Source organism: Aspergillus sydowii, assembly GCF_001890705.1.
Source record: "Aspergillus sydowii CBS 593.65 unplaced genomic scaffold ASPSYscaffold_5, whole genome shotgun sequence".
Taxonomy (NCBI): Eukaryota; Fungi; Ascomycota; class Eurotiomycetes; order Eurotiales; family Aspergillaceae; genus Aspergillus; species Aspergillus sydowii.
The window spans coordinates 1,796,450-1,815,863 of record NW_024467863.1 but is presented as its reverse complement, the minus strand read 5'-3'; the positions used below and the strand labels follow the sequence as shown (position 1 = coordinate 1,815,863).

The window sequence follows — 19,414 nt, the reverse complement described above, 5'->3', positions numbered from 1 at the left end:
GCTGCGGAGGAACTTCCAGATCGCCCTCAACTTTTCTGACTTTCTCTTCCTCCCTCGCTCAAAACTCCGAGCTTTTTTTTCGATCTTGCCAGTTATTTAAGCTCCTGCTGTGGTGCGGTGTATTCTTTAAGCATCCAGCCGTGATCCGGGCAGACGACAATGCTTCTCTCACAGACTCGGGGCCGTATGCCCTCTGCTCTCCGGAGCTTGGCTAACCGGACTTCCATGTATTCCACCACCCATTGCACGCTCATAGAGTGATTGCGTCTCCCAATTGTGTTTGTGCTGACTGCTGCTACCTCCAGTCGACCCATTTCCACTACTCTCCCCCAGCAAAAAGCCTCCCCTACCGACGATGAGCCGGGTCTCAACAAGGTCTCTCGCCATATCACCCAGCCGATCTCGCAAGGTGCCTCCCAAGCTATGCTGTACGCCACGGGTCTCACGGAAGCCGATATGAATAAGGCCCAAGTCGGAATCTCCTCCGTCTGGTATAGCGGCAACCCCTGCAACATGCACCTTCTGGATTTGAACAACCGCATCCGCGAAGGAGTGCAAAAGGCCGGGCTCATTGGATACCAGTTCAACACTATCGGTGTCAGCGACGGTATCAGTATGGGAACTAGCGGTATGCGATACTCACTGCAAAGTCGTGATCTTATTGCCGACTCTATTGAAACTGTCATGGGTGGCCAGTGGTATGACGCCAACATTAGCATTCCCGGTTGTGACAAGAACATGCCCGGTGTCTTGATGGCCATGGGTAGAGTCAACCGCCCTAGTATAATGGTCTACGGTGGAACGATCAAGCCCGGTTGCGCGTCAATGCAGAACAACGCCGACATTGACATTGTTTCCGCATTCCAGGCCTACGGTCAGTACATCACCGGCCAGATCAACGAGCCTGAGCGTTTCGACATCATCCGTCACGCCTGCCCTGGAGGTGGTGCCTGCGGTGGAATGTACACAGCCAACACCATGGCCACAGCCATCGAAGTCATGGGTATGACCCTCACCGGGTCATCATCCAACCCCGCCGAATCCCAGGCCAAATACGACGAATGTTTACAGGCTGGAGAGGCTATCAAGCGCCTCCTGGTCGAGGATATCCGCCCTTCAGACATCCTGACGCGCCAAGCCTTCGAGAACGCCATGATCGTTGTCAACATCACCGGTGGCTCAACAAACGCCGTCCTCCATCTTATCGCCATTGCCGACTCTGTCGGTATCAAGCTCACACTCGACGACTTCCAGGCCGTCTCCGACCGCACCCCCTTCCTTGCAGACCTCAAGCCCTCCGGTAAATACGTCATGGCTGACCTCCACAACATCGGCGGCACCCCATCCCTCCTCAAATTCCTCCTCAAGGAAGGCGTCATCGACGGCTCCGGCATGACCGTCACCGGTGAAACCCTCGCGAAGAACCTCGAGAAGGTCCCCGACTTCCCCGCCGACCAGAAGATCATCCGCCCCTTCTCCAACCCCATCAAGGAAACCGGCCACATCCAGATCTTACGCGGCTCCCTCGCCCCCGGCGGCTGCGTTGGCAAGATCACCGGAAAGGAGGGCACCGTCTTCACCGGCAAGGCCCGCGTCTTCGACCACGAAGACCTCTTCATCGAGGCCCTCGAGCGCAACGAGATCACCAAAGATGAGAAAACCGTCGTTGTCATCCGCTACACCGGCCCCAAGGGCGGTCCCGGCATGCCTGGTATGTTCCTTCTATCCTTCCTAATCCTTCATAAATCAATCAACTAACCAATCCACAGAAATGCTCAAGCCCTCCTCCGCCCTAATGGGCGCCGGCCTCGGCGACACCTGCGCCCTTATCACAGACGGTCGTTTCTCCGGTGGTTCCCATGGGTTCCTAATCGGGCACATCGTCCCCGAAGCCGCCGTCGGCGGCCCCATTGGTCTCGTGCACGACGGCGACAAGATCACGATCGATGCCGAGAACCGCGTGCTGGATCTGTACGTTGAAGAGACGGAGCTTGCGAAGCGACGCAAGCAGTGGGAGCAGGATCGGGTTGAAGGCAAACTGCCTGTTACGGGGTTGAACTTGCGCGGGACGTTGGGTAAGTATGCTCGGAATGTGAAGGATGCCAGTTCTGGGTGTATTACGGATGCATTGGAATAAACGACTTTTGTTGTGGTGTGAGTTTTGGATTCAGATGTATGGTATACTTCAAGTACAGTATTCTGTTTAATGAGCCTAGTTTACTTTTCTAGCTGGTTTTGGTTTTGGAGATGGGATTCTAGAGAACAGAAAAGCGTTTCATATTCCTTCCTACTGGTGGTTTATTTCATTCATTCTATTCCCTGGAATGGGTACCTACTAATTCTTGGTAGAGGCCGTAGTAATTACAAAACGTTTATGCATGAGTTGCGATTTATACAGTAATTGTACTCAATACCTAGGTACAACAACAGGCAAATAGAACAATTGATAATAATATCACCTGGTATGATCTACCATGTCGACTCTGTCATCCCCCACACCCTGATAAAAGCCAGCTTATCCGCGACATTCAGTCCAACTCTTCTCCCTCTGCCTAACCTCGCCAGCGAGTCCCCGACGGTATCCAGGAGGGTCTTCTCAGCAGGGCTAAGGTCAACCTCTGGCTTCTCCTTCGAAGAAACCGCTCCACCCTTGGAGCCACTTACCTCATCCAACACATCAAAGTAGTTAGTATTGTATGTCGAATCCTTCATTTTCTCCCTGACTCCAGGTTGACGACCGCCGCCGCCTTCGCCGCCGATCTTGACGGGTTCGGCGATGCGCACGCGAATGTAGTGCGTTGGTTTGCTCAGGAGAGCCCAGATGAAGCTCAGATAGCAGCCTGGTAGCGGGGTGACTACGTCTTCGGGCTGGTAGCGCAAGGACACAGGGAAGACCTTCGTCTTTGATGAAATGTTGGCCAACGCTGGGGACAGTGGGAGAATGCCGCGGCCGTTGGTGGTTGTACATTCGGCGAACGCGACAATAGGGCGGCCACGGTATTTGCGCTCCAGCGCGGAGAGACTCATGGTCTTTGCGCCGGGTGGAGGGTAGAGCTGAGGCGAGGAAAATGCGCGCAAAATCGCCGACAGCAGCGATATTTGCTCTACTTCCCGGGTGGTAGGATAAGACGCAGTGAAAATGGGGTCAAATATCGCAGCGAGATAGAGCGCATCAATGGGGGAGGTAAACGAGGCCGCAATGACAGATTCCCGGCCAGGGAGACGAGATTGTTGTCTTGAGAGGTGGCTAAGTTAAGCAGACCAATCAGTACGCATTCTCCCGTCTTGTTTTCGCAGAATTTCAGAGAACCTACCCCTTCCGTACGCCGTCTACCTGAAGGTCAACCCACCATATGCTAGGTATCGCCAGTATACACCAGAGAGCCGCCTTTTTGCCCAACGATCCGATCGGGAGCCATTGGAGCACGAGGAAGTAGCCCACACATGCGAAGATAAAGAATGGGAGACGTAGGCAGAATAGCAAAGCGCGTATCGGCAGCGGACAGCAGCCAGGTACGGGCTGTAGTGGGACAGGAAGGAAGGGTGCGATGCCGGAGCCTGATGACAGCTGTCAGTCGGGATGTACAGAGCATGAATGCTTCAATTGGTATACAAACCTCTGTCTCGAAACTGAGAGAATTTTTCCATGGGGAAGGAAGACCAATAGAATAAGTAATATGTCGATAACGGTGCAAACGAAGCTGTGCTAGTTGGCCATTGCAACAGTAAGTGGGACTGGTGGGTTGTTTTAATGGTCCCGAAAGTTTCTTCGAGGAAGGAACGGAGCTGTATTGCGACCTGTTGGCAGCGACTTTCAGGGACCCAGAGAGTGTCAGGAGCTAGCTGCAATAAAGAAAGAAAGCACCATGGGGTGGTAGAGAACTTGTGGTGGACAGCTATCGCGATATTTGCCCGACCTGAAATTAAACATGTGAGTGGCAGCCTTGCTGCCTGAGGCGTCATTTTGTCAGGTACATCCGCCATGTGACGTATTCGGCGAACTACTGATGACACCGAGATAAAACGGCAATTCTATGCTCTATACAATCTATATATACACAGTAGTAGCCAACGCCGTCAGTTATATATACATACAAGGATTACTATATATACATCGGATCCAAGTGCAGCGGGGCTTAGTCTCCATGGCCCTCGGGCTTATCCTCCGCCGTAGAAGGCAGTTTAAATGTCCAAATAGACACCCCAACCAGACAAAATGCCGTAGATGTCATCATCCATGCAAGACCAACCCATGGACCTCCCAATTCAAGACCGATCTGGAAAACATTCGTGATGGACAAGCTGGCAATAACGTTGCCGATGGCCTGCAGGACTTCGATGACAGTGAATAACCGCGCGGTTTCTTCGCGCTTGACGAGAGTCGTGATCAACGACCGCGCTAGGTATGCGAATCCGGAGCCCGTTGTTTGCACAATAAGACTGGGGATGAGCACTGCGATACTTGGGGAGAGTCCAATGCCCAGCGTGCCTACCGCAAGGAAGATGATGCTTGCGCGGGCGAGCTGGAGGTCTTTCATGTTGGATTTCAGGCCTTTCAGTTTGTATTTGCTGATGGCAGGGATGATAAACAAGAAGAGGGGAATGGTTAGTGCCGGTTTAAAGGAAACCAGCAGGTTTGCTTGGGCAATTGTCCAGTTATACCGCGCAGAGATATACTGCACCAGAAACCACGAGGAACCGCGACTGAGTCGGTATACCAAGAAAGAGGATAGTAGGAGAAGGACACGCCTTGTGCGCAAAATAAAGGCGTACGGTTTGAGATACGACCTGAACACGCTCCCCAATGCAGCAAAGAACGAGTGCGGTTTTGGTCCGTCCCTGAAATGAGAATCTGCATCAACCTCATCACGGTCTGCAGTAAACTTCTCCGATGAAACCGAGGTTTTGCGCACTCCGCTTGGAGGGGCTAGCGATTCAAGCTCCATTTCGCCAGATGGCCCTAAAGAACGAGGAGTAACGGCATTCTTCGTCTCGGGCAAGAACAATGCCATGAGAACACCCACAATAACAACGCTCCATCCGACTATCAGAGGAACCCAGGGGTTGAAGACCATTAGCCACGAACTAGCGGCACTAGAGACGAAGTCGGCCGCCATGCTCGCGACGCCGAACCGGAAGAACATCATCGCCCTGGGCACAGTTAGCTCGCGCATTCAAAACGAGTAGACAAATTAAGTGACGGCCCACCTCTCATCTTCCGTCGTCACATCAGCCATCATAGTAAAGATAATAGCAATAGTCACAACTGGCCCACCGCCAAACACAAAAGTCAAGCAGGAAGCCCATACCGCGCGCAGCGGGAAGATATCCGAAAACCACATAACAACGAACATGATTACACAATTGAGGATAAACCCCGGGATACCGAAACATAGCGCCTTTTTGCGACCAAATCGGTCCGCCAGAAGACCATATGGCGCAGCCAAGAAAACACCTAAATGGGTCAGTTTAGTTTCAAAAAGGGAAAAAGAGAAGAATGGTGAAACGCACTCAAAACGCCCTCGAAGAACTCCATGTACCCCTTCACAGCGGCAACCTCACTTTGGACTTCCTTACCCTTGCACAGCTCCTCCGCGACCTGGCCATCGGGACCGATCTTAGTCGGGTCAAATTCGGCAAAATGCTCACGACAGGCAATTGCTTCGTAAATCCGGGTCATTGGGCCGCCGGCCATTACGAAGCCGACTTCAACGGCTAGAATCATTGCGAGAAGCGTAATCATGAGACGCGAGCGGATAGCGCCGTTGATAACCATAACCACGCCTCCTTTCTCCCCATTGTGAGCAGAGGAGTGCGAATGGCCGCGGACGTGGCCACTACGCTCGCCACTTTGCTGGGACAGAAAGGGAGCGTCTTCTTCGTCGCGGTCATTGTCGTCCCGGTATGGGTGGTGCTGGTGCTGATAATCAGAGGACATGGTTCATGTCCATTTAATACCCGCCGCTTTGTTGATAAGAATAGAAATCGGTTAGGTGTATATATCCGACCGTCTCACATGAGGATGAGAAAAGTTGAAAAAGAGGAGATGATTGAAAGGTCCATTGAAGCCCAGGGGACAGACGAAGAAGGTCGGGGGCGTGGCTGAATTCCTAGCAGAGCGACCGGAGGGGCAGGAATCAGCGCAAGAGCCAAAGTTGATTTGGGCGAGAAGCAATTATATGCAAAACAATTGGCATCCGGAGTTCGGAGCAGCAAATGGCAACTCGATAATCAAAACGACACCGTTAGTGCCAATCAAGCTGAGGACAGACAGACTTATTGGGCGTTCGTAATCTCAGCCATCAGATGGGGGCGAGTGGTCCCGCCATTGGCTGCTAATTAAAGATGATTCACCTGCTGTGCTGATGCTGATGCTGATGCTGATACGAAGGCAACAGGCAAAACAAAGCAGTATTGTCAGTCACAATAACGGTCACAATGGCAGCGACAGGGGTTGCAGAGCTGTCAAGTCTCAAGGTTGAAGAATAAACTCGCTGGAGTGGATTCCAAGGTTCATTGAGTGCCGCCCATCGTTGCCCCTTTTCTTTCTTCTCCACTGAACAGACTGCGACCGCTGAAACTGCACTGTCTTCATATTATAATTGGGGAGTCGACTATTTATTCTTCTCCATCCCATCTCCACTCATTGGAACAGGCTGAAGATTAAATTACATACAGGTAAATTCTTCCATCATACTATACAGAGGGCTCGCGGCACGCCATGTCCAGACACTCTCGTGCTCTCCAGGTCGTTGACAGAATCCTGGACGCGCTGTATGAATTACTATCCAAGATCCGCAAGCTGCCCTCGCACCTACTTGATGATGACGTCCTGGATGACATACTCGACAGATTCTTCAACATGGCACTAAACAAGACCCACGAGAGGTTGGTGGAGGGGCTTCTGGGGGATGTGCTGACTGGCATGGTCAACAAGCTTCCGACTCGATGATTTAAGGAAGGATTGGAAATATTGGAGCCATGGAAAAGCGCAGTAATTCCGTCTTTCGTTGGGTGGCTATCTAGAAATTTGTGTGAATTTTGTCCTTGCATTGTTCTAGTCTGCTTATTATACCTCAGTGATATGTACGTATGTATAAACTCGGCTATGATACAGCATGGCAACTATGTAGCCTACTTCAAATACCGACAAATGTAAGCTTTCTAATTTCTTCTAAGAGCAAGGCGTCGCCTTTGGTCCAGCCACGGACGCCAAATCACACAAGCACAATTCACAAGTCATCAGCCTGCGCGGCCAAGCCTAGATCCTGAAAACCGGCTTCATCAAAAAGAGTGCCGCGTGCCTGGACCACTGCCGAAATCTCCAAGAGAAACTCGTACAGAATCACGACGTTGGTGAGGACGTGACCGAGACTTGCGGTCCCATCTTTCGGATTCTGCTCATCATCGGCTGCACTTGTGCTTGTATCTGGCGCCGCTTGGCCTGGTTCAACTATTTCTTGCGCGCCGTCTTTAATAGGCTGGTCGGATTTGGTAGGCATTTCGCTGATGGGGGCAAACGGTGTGGCCAACCGCTTGCGCAGTTCCTCGGCTACAGCAGAGCGGCTCTCAGAGTCATCTGGCGGAGGGGGCGTGTGGAGTGTGGTAGGTTCTCGTAGCGGGGACCCGACAATACTGCGCTGCGGAGACGTTATGTTTCGGAGGTCACGTCGGCCACGTGGTGTTCCTGGCTCGGGGTTTAGTTGCGGCTTACGCGGTGTACTTAACGAGTTTCGGTCTGCAGAAAAGATGGTCGTAGAGGTGCCCGAAAGCTGTTCAGTATTGCTGGGCGGCTCTTCTGCTTCGTGCAACAAGTCGCGGCGTGCCGCCACTAGGATATCAAAGTCCGGAACTTGCTTTCGCCATCCTTGTATTTTCTCAACAAGTCGTAATAGAACAGCGGTAAGAGCAGGCGCATCAGCAGAGGACCAGGATGGCACCTGGTAAACAGAATGTACCTGGTCGAGAATGTCGGTCATATCGTCCGTCTTCAATGCACCCTCAGTCCTGGCATAGCTGTACTTTGTGGGGTCCACAAGCAACCATCCATCAAGTGCCATTAGGTTCGATGATGCAATGCTCATGAGAACTTCCGTCAAGGCCAAGTTCACAATCACAGTATTAGTAAAAAAGGTCTCTAGGCAGTCTAACAGTTCGCCGACGATCAGGTCATCCTGGCGAATCTCAAGAGGGACCACTTCTCCCGGGCCAGTACCGGGAGGGGGGAAGTAAAGCCGCGATTCAAGCATCCACGAAGCATCTTTGAGATAATTTTCAAAGGATTCGTCCAACGTGGGCTCATCCATGATCGAGGTGGCCATCGTCAGGAGCTGTTCTAGCTCCGCATTCAGTGCCCCAACGGTTCGCTGTTTAGCGGGTTGTCCCGGGATAGTTCGGATCAGGAATCGTGCAAAAGAAGAATGACGCTGCAGAATGACAGTCAACAGGCGCAATGTGGCTAGGACAGTCGGACGGTTCGTAGACCGTAAGCCAAGGAGCGCCAGATCCCTCAGGTTGAAAAGGGACGGAGATGGACGAGCCGCCTCCTCCGAAAACGCAGCGAGCACATCGAGAGATTTTCGCCGACTAGCGGACATGTTCTTTTTCTTTTCAGCTATTTGTGCGTCTGAATCAGAGGTCGACGCAAGGAGAAATTGGAGAATCCGCTGGACCAGGTCTTCCTGATCTACCGAGGCGAGGATACGGTAAAGGTAAGTGAGGACTGCAGCTGTAGAGCCGCCTTCAACATCAGACGATTCTAACAATGAGGGGTATCTACTCGATAATAAATAGCCGCATATAGAATGGATCCTGGAGCACTCACAGTAATTGTTCTAGGAACAGGACCTGAAAGTGATCTAACAAGGTTGCAACCACCTCAGGTGATTTGCAATGATCAATTGTATCTTGCCAGAACAAGAGGTAGGCCATGAAGGAATCCAACGACACGCCAAGCGCAGGGGGGAGAGCCGTTTCCTGCTGGGCGTGGTCTGAATGCGAAATAATATGCGGGACGTCAGAGTCTTCCTTCAGACCAGATGTTAAGCTGCGTCGAAAAGTTAGTTCATCTTGAATCTGATGAATCAACGTCGGTACTCACTTGCCCAGCTGGCTGTACAAAGCACCTAAACCGGTGGCCATTAATGTCGCCAGGTCACTTTCAATCAACCATCGCTCCAGGTCCTTTGACCGCGATGCCGTCTCTATCAAATAGAGGAGTCCGGTTCGAGCGAAATCGCCTGCCCTTCCCGCATGGTGTACATATTCCACCAGCACATAGAACAACGGGAAATCATCCGTCCTCATGGTACCCGCAAACTCAACATTACCAGCACTCTGAGCATCATCATCTGATCGGGGAGCAAACCACGCAGGAAGAATGTTAGGTTGAAGACGAATGTTGTTCGCGACGCCAAACAGCAATTCCACGAGCCGTCCTTCGATATCCTCCGACTTCTTATCCGCTCGACGAACCAAATCCACCAAGGCGCGTGCAAATAACCGGTTATCGACAACACCGTCAACCTCCGAATCGATCAAAGTATTAAAGAGGAGCGTCGCTGAACGAAGCATAGCCTCATCGTAAGACGAGAGCGCAAGTTTGGTAACGGTCACAAAGATCTGAGAGGACGAGGCATATGCAAGACACGGATGAGGCGCGGGGCCACGAGATTCATCGCCGAGGACAGAATTGAGGCGATCGATGCAATTGCGCGCGTGTACAATGGCTGCTTGCTCCGCGGCAGCTGCATTGCTGGAGCGCCATATTTGCTGATGAGGGGCAGATAATGTTAGGAACTTGGCGGGCGACGCGCATGTGGATTCTGGTGACTGACCTGCAGTGTGTTACACGTCCGTTTAAAAGAAGTAAGTCGCTCCGTGGGGGAAGCAGACCGCGGGCTCTTTGACAACGAGCGGGAGCCGCCTATTATTCGAGACCACTGTCTTGTTGATTAGGAGAGGCACAATAGGGGCGCGGTGCGTACGCGTTGGGGGATGGCGTATTCAACATACAAAGTCCATTTTTCTGTAACCGGCGCATGATACTCCTCCGCGGGAAGAAGCATGAGCAGGGAGATGACCACTAGGCGAGAGATAAGAGGGAGAGGAGTGGAAGTACTCCGTCGATATGCGGCCTGATGTCCCTGAATCCGAAAGGGGTATAGTGGATTACTTCCTACTTTTGACTAGCGTGCTTACATTGTTCGACGCCCGACGGGTCACTCACTTCCACACTACATGGGAGATCAAGAAATGAAGTTGGAAGCCTGGCTGTGGCCTCGAAATCAGATAAATAATAGACAATATTAAAGCCTTATTCACATCGAGGGTGCACGCCGTCCCACCTCCACAACGCCGAAAGTATATGCGCACCATCCCGGTCTAAACACAAAAGAAACGCTACCCATCATCCCAATAAAATCACGAAGAAACAGAATGATCAATGATTGTGATAATTCAATCGCTATCATCCTTTGGACGTCGACCGCCACGCTTCCGTTTCGGTTGCTCGTTTTGATCGCTTCCATCGTCCTCGTGCTTCCGCCCGGTCGGTTGATCTGGGACCTTGGCGATGATATCTGCTAGGAAATCTAATACTTCATCCTTCGCAACCGCTTGCTTGAGATGCGACGCGGTTACGCGTTTCGAATTCCGGTCTTTGGCTTCTTTGGCGGCTTTTGTGACAAGTGAGATCATGAAAAGCTCGAGTGCTTTGGCTGTGGGCGCAGCATGTTAGCATCGTTCTCCAACTAAGAAAAGGGGTTGTTTAAAACATACAAACAGCAATAGGCGTCACTTGCGCGACCTTGCCTACATCTTCATCGGCTTGCATGATGCGCTTGATGCGCGCAACCGGAAATTTGGTTTTAACCTCAATACTAGAAGCTGGATCTACCTTGGGAGGCTCTAGCGGCTCTAGAGGCTCTAGCGGCTCTGCGGGCTCTGCGCGCTCTGCGGGCTCTGCGCGCTCTTCTGGAGAAACGGGCTCCATGTACTTTGGCTCTGGTACCGGCGCGACGTCAAGTGAACGCGCCAAACGAGAGGATCGGCGGGCCATCTCGGGATCGTAACTGTTATCAGCGAAAGGAGGGATGTATTGCTGACTTGTCCTTGTCGAAGCGACTGGGGGTTGTTGGTATTGCGGGGTAAAGAAGGGCGAGGCGTCGTAAGAAGCGCGGTGGGAGAGGTGGCCCGGGAATTGGTAAACGGGTTGGGAGGGAATGGTGGGCTGGAAGGTGGAGAAGTCGGGAGAACGGGGTCGATAAGAGTTGTCTTGCTCTGTCATTGCTGGCAAAATCGGGTCTCAGCAATTGTTGACAATGATGATCATAAAGTCGTATCAACCACAGGGTTGATACTTGATAGACTATGTATGTATATGGAGTATACGGCGCGTCGTGGGACGAACGAGCGTAGAGCAGCACGAGTGCGCGCTCGGAGTGGGAAAGAGGAAATGGCGCAATTACCTCTGCTGCGAGATCTTCTGAAACCGTAAACTGATTCAAATGGAATCAAAGCGACCGCGACATCAAGTCGTGAAGAAGTACTGCGTCGATCGTTGTTGATGGCCCAAGCTCCGGTGCGTGGGCCCAAGGCGGTCGGGGACGTGGCAATGAGCCAGAAAAAAGATTCGAATTCTTTCCTCCGGGGGGAGCGGGCGGACCCTTTTAGCCCTTTTAACCCTGCCTTGTCGCGCTAATTTTAAACAAAAATCAGCAAAATCAAAATCACTTCGGTTTTTGGTCGAATTCCTTGGTGAACTCTGCTTACTTAATTTCCTCCTTCTTCAGTCGCGTCGTCTTCTTTTATACCAATACACCCTTCGGCCTTCTCTCTCTCTCCGACTCGACTCTCGAGTCTGTTTAATCTACAGCCTGCTCTTGCGCACATCACATGCCACTATCGTAATGACTCTACCTTAACACTCTACTGACGTCGCCACTGCAACCAAACAGTCATTCCTGGCGGACACAGCCCTTATTGGCCTTCCGGCGCGTGATCCTGCCTTTGTTCTTCGTTCATGATGCAAATTAACCTTAATTTATCTCACGTCTGGAAATTGTTTTATTATGACTATTGATTATTGATGGTTGTTTGCTATTTGTTTGCTGTTTACTCCCCCCTGTGAGCACCTCAATACCCCGGACGCTACATGATGATACACAGAGCCTCGAGATGTAGAGGACTCGCTGTGCCAGGCTGAAACCTCCACGTCATTGCGGCGGGTATCGTCTGCCACAGGAATCCGTCTCATTGCCCTTTGGCATCTACACAGTGAGGGACCAAAATTACTTGATCTAATCTGATATCGCGTCTTGGATCCTCTTTCTGAATATTAATGCCCTAAACATGGATATAATGCATGCACTAGGCTTAGCGGGGCAAATGAGAGAGAAGGCTGGGAGCCTCGTCGGCAGTCGATGTCACTCCGACATGCACGCTCCCAGGCCTCAATACTTCAAGGCTCATTCCAGTCAACCTTGCGTCGGAGCCTTGCAGAGCAAGGGTCTAGGCATCCAAGTAACGTAGCTGTGCTCGTCAAAACAAGCTCCTTGTGAGACGTAACCGAGTTAGTGTCAGTGAAAGTGAAGGGTGGGTGCAAGTTCTTCCGGGTCCGAGTCTCCGCCTCGACTCCGACGTCAAATCGGCTGTTGCGACAGAGATTCTCCTCAGGCACGTCAAGTTCTCCCGCCGCCCATTCTCGTGTGACCAGTTGGAGATTGGACCGATGGTGGATTGAAGCCATGTCGCTCTCGTTTGCCTGCCCGGCTGCTCTCCCCTCGTCGTAAATATAATTATCGAGTCCAGTTCGCTTGCTTGCTACGCACGTGTAGATTATCTTCCCCATGGCTGCGGCTCTTCAGCCTTCGGGCTTGATGGACATTGCGAGGTGAGCTACTGCCATGGTAGTCTGTTTTGTGTGCCAAGTGCTAACGCATCTTATCTATCCTTTAGCTCCTTGAGTCAAGATGATATACCGTTCAAATTGCGCTGCGCCATCTGCAACAAGCTGGCTGTAAACGCCTTTCGTCTTCCCTGCTGCGATCAGGCAATTTGTGAGAATTGTAAGCGTTTTACAACCCAATCCCGCCCTTATAGTCTATCCTGGCTCTTACAAAAATTGCAGGCCAGGCATCCCTTCCGGATACATGTCCCGTATGCACGCATACCCCGCTCTCCTCCGACCTCTGCAAACCCAACAAAGCCCTCCGAACAACTCTCAAGGCGTTCCTTCGTACGGAAGAAAAGAAGCGCGAGAAAGAGCGCCAGGCATCATTACCTGATACTCCAGACGCTGTAACCTCGGAAGAGACCGCCCCCAAACAAGACACTCAGCAAGAGCCGAGTTCTACTGAGACTCCAGCGGACGGAACAGCATTGCCGATTCAAACAGAAGCCTCGTCTACAGCGCAGCTTATTGATAGCCCAACTCCTGCTATCACCGAATCTAAAGCGCCCGGCGAGGAACTAGAACCGACGAATGGGATAACTCAGGTACTACGATTTTCCCTGCGTATAAATTCTCGGTAGAGAGCTGACTGGTATTCACAGGATGAACTCGCTGAGCAGGCTGGCCCTGACGCAACGAACGAAGTGCATGGTGCAGCGCAGGACCAGGCCGCCGAGAAAGATGCGGCCGGTGGTAGCGAGCCCGCTCAAAAGAAAGAGCAGGAAACAACCCAGGATGCTGTTCCCGGCGCTAGCTTTCCCAACCCCATGGGATTCAATATGAACCCTGCAATGTTTCCGGCGAACATGGCATGGGGTGCAAATCCGATGGCTCAATTTATGGGCAACGGAATGATGGGCTTCCCAAACCCTATGGGTATGTTACCACCCTTTACTATCGACTTTGAGAGCACGAAACTAATGAACGTGTATAGGAATGACTGGAATGGGCATGGACCCGATGGCCGCGAGTCAGGGCATGTTTGGGGGCTACGGAATGAACATGAATGGCATGAGCAATGGTATGAATATGGGAATGAATTTCAACGCTGGTCAGGGGATGTACGGTGGTTGGGACGGCTCTCAAAACAATATGTGGAATGGAGGCGAAGATAAATTCAATCCAAATGCTTTCGCGAATGGTATGGGTGCGCAATTTGGGGAACCCGCTGGATTTGGCGGATATAATATGTCTCAACCCAACGGAGTTCATCCTCAAATGCAGCAACAGCAGTTTTCTAGCCAAGATTTCCAGAATGGCTACAATGGCCCTGGTAATTATCGTGGTCGCGATCGTGGGTATTATTCCGGTGGCCGCGGCGGCGGCGGCTACAGTGGCCATATGAATTCTAATTTCCCTCATAATGCTAACGCATCAGCCCAAGATAATGCCTCCTCTAGCATGGATCAAAACATGGAATCCCAGCCTGAGGAAGGCGCAGTGGGTGCAACGGCTTCTGGGGAAACAGGAAAGAACGCAGATGAGGGGTCAAACCCAGCAGCTGACCCAAGTTCCACCAAAGACTTAACATCAGGATATTTGGACGATGCGCCGAATGGCACTAGTCTGGAAACACCTCCTGGACATCCTGGCCAAGTCTCAACCCTCGATGAGCACCAGTTACAAGGTATTCCTACAATTGATAGTATTGATCAAACCAATAGTGCCACCGGCATCGGCGTACCTACTCATATGAATCAAGGGTTCGGTAGAGGGGGTGGTTATATGCGTGGAGGCTTCCACGGTCGTGGCAGCAGCTTCGGTGGTCAGCAGTTTATGCCAGGAAACAGCATGCCACCACGAGGGCCGGGTGTTGAAGGCGCCCCAGCTGCACCTAGAGCAATGAGACAGGGGCTCCCTAATACCAGTGTTTTCCGTCAGAGGAACTTCCAGCCACCTGGGCGTGCGTCGGTAGCACCAGGGAGAAGCGCTAATGCGTCCGAGACGTAAGTCCCTTCCCCAAGTCTCGTACCCTTTGGCCTAAACTAATAGGGCTTTTCGCAGGCCACATTCAGAAGCAGCTCAGGAAGATCAGCATCCTCAATCGACAACCCGTTCTGTTTCGAAAGCAAGGTCAAGATCAAGAAGCAGAACACGGTCTCCCTCTCGCTCCCGCTCAAACAGTCGTCGATACCGTCAGCGATCTCGTAGTGTTGATGATGACGGAGTCGCCTATGATTCGCCACGGTTCCGACAGAGAAAACCTCATTACGACGAATATGAAAGGGTTGCAGCAGAAGATAGTCAACGCACCCGATCGCCCTCAGTCGAATCTCACAGGTCATCCCGATACAGGGAGAAATCCAAGCGATCTCATCGGTCTCGTCGCTCCCACCGCCACCGCAGTCGCAGTCGGAGCACAAGCCCTGCTCGCAATGGTGATAGCAGAGATGATGACGGCCTCACACCCATTGCGGAAGAGAGGGGCAGCTCCAAATCTCGAAGTAGAAACGCCGATGCTCCAGAGAGTTCAAGCTACTCTCGTCGATCTGGAAAGGATCGTCCAAGTCGACGTGACCGTGACCGCGATCGAGAGCGTGAGCGTGATCGTGGCCGTGATCGTGATCGTGACCGAGACCGAGACCGTGACCGTGACCGTGACCGAGACCGTGACCGAGACCGTGACCGAGACCGTGACCGAGACCGATACCGCGAAAAGGACAGAGAACGCAACAGAGAGCGAGATCGTCCTCGAGAACGAGAAAGAGATCGAAAGCGGTCTCGACGGGATCGATCTGAGTCTGTGGTCGATAGCGACTACCACTCTCGGAAGATCAAACGTAGCCGTGAAGATGATATTCGCAGCTCAGCCAGTAACAGAGATCGTCCGAGGGACTCGAGGGAGAAGGCGGTGTCGTCCTCGAAAGCATCTGAACCCGAGAAAGACCCCCATACTCTAGAACGTGAAGCTCGAAATCGCGAACGTCTGCTCAAAGAGCAACAACGCCGTGAAGCAATGCAAGCTGACCGGGACGCCGCCAGCAAACCTAGCCGCCGCCGAGACAGTCGTCAGGAACGAGGCGGGCGTCGACTTAACTACAAATACGATGATGAGAGTGATGACGCCAGGGCCGCAAGAGTAGAAAGAGAACGAGAGGCGAGCCGATGGGAGTAAAATTCACACGACATTCCTACCACCGCCATATCTTTATGCCTGGAAACCCCGAAATGTACTAAAAGTTAGCAGATAGATGAGGCCTTTATTCGTTACTACAAATGACGGTCCAGGCCCAGTTCTTGCATAGCAGAGGCGATAATTTACCTCATACCTAATGGGTTACAATGGGAAAAGTAAAACATCCAATACACTCCTGAAAAGTAGATACTCTGTGAACCAGGATCTATCTCAGTAAATGAGAAACGTAAAGTTAATAAGTGGTATCCACATTGCTATCATGCTGTAAGCTAAGCTAAGCTATACAAAACGGAACGACCAGATCACAGTGCATCACATCTACTAACATGACAATGACAGAACCAAACCAGATAGACAAACAGACAGACAGCTATGAACAAGGCTGAATGGTAAGAGAAAACGAGAGACTCGTCCTGGATATCCTTTCTTTCTATCTTTCCAACAGAATAGAAGCATACGTCAACTACACGCTAGCTAGAGCACAGCAACTAGGATTGGGAAATCCCGCCACGCAGACGAGAGAGGCAGACAAGCAAGAAAGCAAGCTAAGACAAAAATTCAGACCAGGAAAGGGAGGGGGTTCTGGGTGTCATGTGTATGTGTATGTGTGGTAAAGTACAAGAGCAATCAAGTAGGGACGGAGGCTAGCCCAGCTGAGCCTTGAGGGATTCGATCTCGGAAGTGAGTTTCGACACTTGCTGTGCCTGCGATGCGATGGTCTTGGTTTGTTCCGCGATAAGGTCCTTGATGGCGCTGATTTCGCGCTGGACAGTGTCAGTTGGAACGGATCCGGTGGTGCTTGACGGTGCTGAGGGCTGGGTGCTTGGGGCGCTCGGCGCAGAGGAGCGTTCGGCAGTCGTAGGCGAGGCCTGGAATTACGAATTAGTTAAAAAGAATACGAAACAGCTATTCAAGGTATGATATGAATAGCTTACCGTGGTAGGGGACTGTGCTTTGATCGGATCTTCCTTTTGCATGAACGGGCTAGCCTTGACCGATGGTGAGGAAGTTCCGGGGGAACGAGTAGACCGTTCGACTGGCTTCGAGGGCTCGTCAAAGCTTGACTCTTCCACTTTTTCGGGCTCCTCGTCATCCGCGAACTTATTCACCATAGCGGCCATAGATGCGCCCTGGTCTTTCATGGATGGTGCTGGCTTGACCACGGGTGTTGGCTCGGAGACCGGCTCAGGCGCCTTCTTGACTGGAGATGCGGGTTTGGCCTCTGGCTCGCGCTTGGGCTCGGGCTTAGATTCGGTGGTTAAGCTGGATGTGGGCTTGTCCTGAATACCGGTAACCTCTTTCAAACCCTGGCCATCGTAGAGACTACCCATGGATATCTTAGGTGGGATGGCCTCCTTGCCGGAGAACCATTCTGACGCCTTCATCGCGGGTGTCACGCCGATGGTAGGTGGGTAAATATCGTCTTGGAATGTTTCGGCCCGACGAGGAACAATGAAAGAAATCGGCTCGATGTAGGTATCGTTAACGGTCTTGAAGGCGCGGGTGACCTCATTTTCGTGCATGTCCACACCACGCTTAGGCATGAAGGCAATGCCTCGCTGGGGGTCCCCGGACTTGTATTCCGATAGGTACTCAAATTTGTCGTTCTCTAGCTCGTAGTATCGGATGTTACCGTCACTATGGCCATTAGCAGTCTACAACTACAGTCTGCGAACACGAACTTACCCTCTACCAGCCAAGTACAGGCACTGGGTGCCGTCGTCCCAGAACGGCATGCACACACCAGAGATAGAATCGAGGGTCTTGAAGCCATCAATGGGCAGTTGGGGTGATCGCATATCCCAGAGAGCCAGCTGGCGGTCGCTCATCTTCGAGAAACCGGTGGTTGCAAATCTGTCACGTTCGCCCAGCCATACTGAACGACTGTTCTTGGCTCCTGTGTGTCCTGGGCCCTCATGCGCAGGCCGTTCTTGACGGACATCCCATACGCGCAGCTTCTTGTCACGGGAAGTAGTGACGAGAAGAGAACCGTTCGCACTCCAGGATTGCGATTGCACAATGTCACCCACGTTCAACGTCAACTTGGATGCGCCAGCCTCAATATCCCAAATTTTCACTGTATAGTCTCCGGATGCCGTCGCGAGGATGTTTTCAGCCGCGGGATTAAAGAGCACGTGGCCCACCTTTCTGTGGTAGGTGTGAGAATGTCGATCGCAAACAGGCCTAATATATGGGCACTTACTTCGGGTGACCGCTAAGCTTTCCAACAGGCGTGACGTCTTGAATATCATCGGAATCTACGTCGGGGTTGACTGTGAACCCCTCCGGAACTCGCCAAAGGCAGACCTATAGACCGTTTAGTCCGGCTGGGCGTTCTGCGAAAGTAATTCAAATTAGGGGTGTCCATACTCTACCATCATCGGATCCCGAAGCGAGTAAGTCGTCGTTGAAAGGGTTCCTACAGATGTTGGCCTATGTTGACCATTGCGACAAAAGTAGTGATGGACCCTACTTACCAGTCCGTATCTAGAACAACCGCGGTGTGACCACGAAACAAAGGTATCCGCTCCGGGAGTCTGCCTCGCTCGTTGAGGGGAATTACGGCGAAGGCACCTCCACCACCGGCTTCCCAATTTACGGAGAGATAACGGGGGTTGACCTGACGGCTTGTTAGGCGGCTCGGGGGCGGCGGGCGATTGAAGAGCGGTGACGATCACGAACCTTCACAAGGTTGGTGTCCCAGGCATTGCGGGAAACACGGAGGTTATCATAGCATTGATCCTGCGCAATTGTAAGTCTTCTTAACCCCTGTGAAAGGGACCGAGGGTGTTGTGTCGTACCTTTCGTGTTGGTCGTCCGAAGACGTGGCCTTCGTACCTGTCAGATTGCGGGCAGCGCGAGGGGGAAGGAGGCAAGCTTACGGTACTTGGATGAGCGCACGAAACGGCCAGACATAGTGCTGGGTATAAGAAGAACCAAAAACAGGCTCAATGAGAAATCAATGCAGAAAGGGAGGAGAAGTGAAACCGGGGAATGAAAAGGAGGAGTCCAGAAGGCAGTTCGAGGGCGATAAGTAACTTGGAACAATTAAGAATAGAAACGGTGGTAATTACTGGGGCGCCGGGCGAGCTTGAACTTGGTCTAAGTTGATCATCACTGCATTGAAACAGTTCAAGGTCAACGGTGTTTCAGTCAGTCAAGCAGAGACGGACCGATAGGTTAGGGTCATAATATCCAAGAGAAGAAAAGAAAAGAAAAAGAAAGTAAATTAATGAAGATCATCGAGTGTGAAGTTGAGTCTTTTGCGCATGAAGCCTTTTGAAACGTTGAAACATTGTGACGCCGTTACCGCTAGTCTCAGCATA

The 19,414-nt window shown here is 51.8% G+C and overlaps 7 protein-coding genes across 7 annotated transcripts; 2 read left to right on the top strand and 5 right to left on the bottom strand.

The window, feature by feature from the left end:
- The first annotated feature begins 64 nt into the window (after nt 1-64).
- ilv3 (dihydroxy-acid dehydratase ILV3) lies at nt 65-2,374 on the top strand. Its single transcript, XM_040853279.1, has 2 exons — nt 65-1,711; nt 1,770-2,374. The coding sequence occupies exons 1-2, from the start codon at nt 424-426 to the stop codon at nt 2,135-2,137; spliced, it is 1,656 nt and encodes a 551-aa protein (XP_040702881.1). The 5' UTR covers nt 65-423; the 3' UTR covers nt 2,138-2,374.
- Nucleotides 2,320-3,887, bottom strand: ASPSYDRAFT_45510 (lysophosphatidic acid acyltransferase LOA1). The gene is made up of 3 exons (XM_040847059.1): nt 3,618-3,887; nt 3,315-3,558; nt 2,320-3,247 (listed from the first exon to the last, which is right to left on the bottom strand). The coding sequence occupies exons 1-3, from the start codon at nt 3,646-3,648 to the stop codon at nt 2,470-2,472; spliced, it is 1,053 nt and encodes a 350-aa protein (XP_040702880.1). The 5' UTR covers nt 3,649-3,887; the 3' UTR covers nt 2,320-2,469.
- A 249-nt stretch (nt 3,888-4,136) lies between these two features.
- ASPSYDRAFT_151595 (putative MFS transporter) lies at nt 4,137-5,938 on the bottom strand (the record flags this gene model as incomplete). The annotated part of the gene is made up of 3 exons (XM_040842112.1): nt 4,137-5,151; nt 5,209-5,455; nt 5,512-5,938. The coding sequence occupies 3 exons, from the start codon at nt 5,936-5,938 to the stop codon at nt 4,137-4,139; spliced, it is 1,689 nt and encodes a 562-aa protein (XP_040702879.1).
- A 1,294-nt stretch (nt 5,939-7,232) lies between these two features.
- ASPSYDRAFT_132641 (uncharacterized protein) lies at nt 7,233-10,023 on the bottom strand (the record flags this gene model as incomplete). The annotated part of the gene is made up of 5 exons (XM_040840610.1): nt 7,233-8,775; nt 8,825-9,046; nt 9,101-9,771; nt 9,837-9,941; nt 10,015-10,023. 5 exons carry the CDS (start codon nt 10,021-10,023, stop codon nt 7,233-7,235), a joined length of 2,550 nt encoding a protein of 849 aa, XP_040702878.1.
- Nucleotides 10,024-10,145: 122 nt separating this feature from the next.
- On the bottom strand, nt 10,146-11,559 carry nctA (negative cofactor 2 transcription regulator complex subunit BUR6). Its single transcript, XM_040847058.1, has 2 exons — nt 10,780-11,559; nt 10,146-10,718 (listed from the first exon to the last, which is right to left on the bottom strand). Exons 1-2 carry the CDS (start codon nt 11,285-11,287, stop codon nt 10,459-10,461), a joined length of 768 nt encoding a protein of 255 aa, XP_040702877.1. The 5' UTR covers nt 11,288-11,559; the 3' UTR covers nt 10,146-10,458.
- Nucleotides 11,560-12,848: 1,289 nt separating this feature from the next.
- ASPSYDRAFT_31691 (uncharacterized protein) lies at nt 12,849-16,067 on the top strand (the record flags this gene model as incomplete). The annotated part of the gene is made up of 6 exons (XM_040844895.1): nt 12,849-12,892; nt 12,958-13,067; nt 13,130-13,497; nt 13,555-13,828; nt 13,887-14,898; nt 14,957-16,067. 6 exons carry the CDS (start codon nt 12,849-12,851, stop codon nt 16,065-16,067), a joined length of 2,919 nt encoding a protein of 972 aa, XP_040702876.1.
- Nucleotides 16,068-16,318: 251 nt separating this feature from the next.
- ASPSYDRAFT_45506 (coronin) lies at nt 16,319-19,323 on the bottom strand. Its single transcript, XM_040847057.1, has 9 exons — nt 18,971-19,323; nt 18,890-18,918; nt 18,771-18,830; nt 18,566-18,708; nt 18,459-18,507; nt 18,292-18,395; nt 17,775-18,236; nt 17,024-17,726; nt 16,319-16,957 (listed from the first exon to the last, which is right to left on the bottom strand). Exons 1-9 carry the CDS (start codon nt 19,002-19,004, stop codon nt 16,733-16,735), a joined length of 1,809 nt encoding a protein of 602 aa, XP_040702875.1. The 5' UTR covers nt 19,005-19,323; the 3' UTR covers nt 16,319-16,732.
- Between the last annotated feature and the right edge of the window lie 91 nt (nt 19,324-19,414).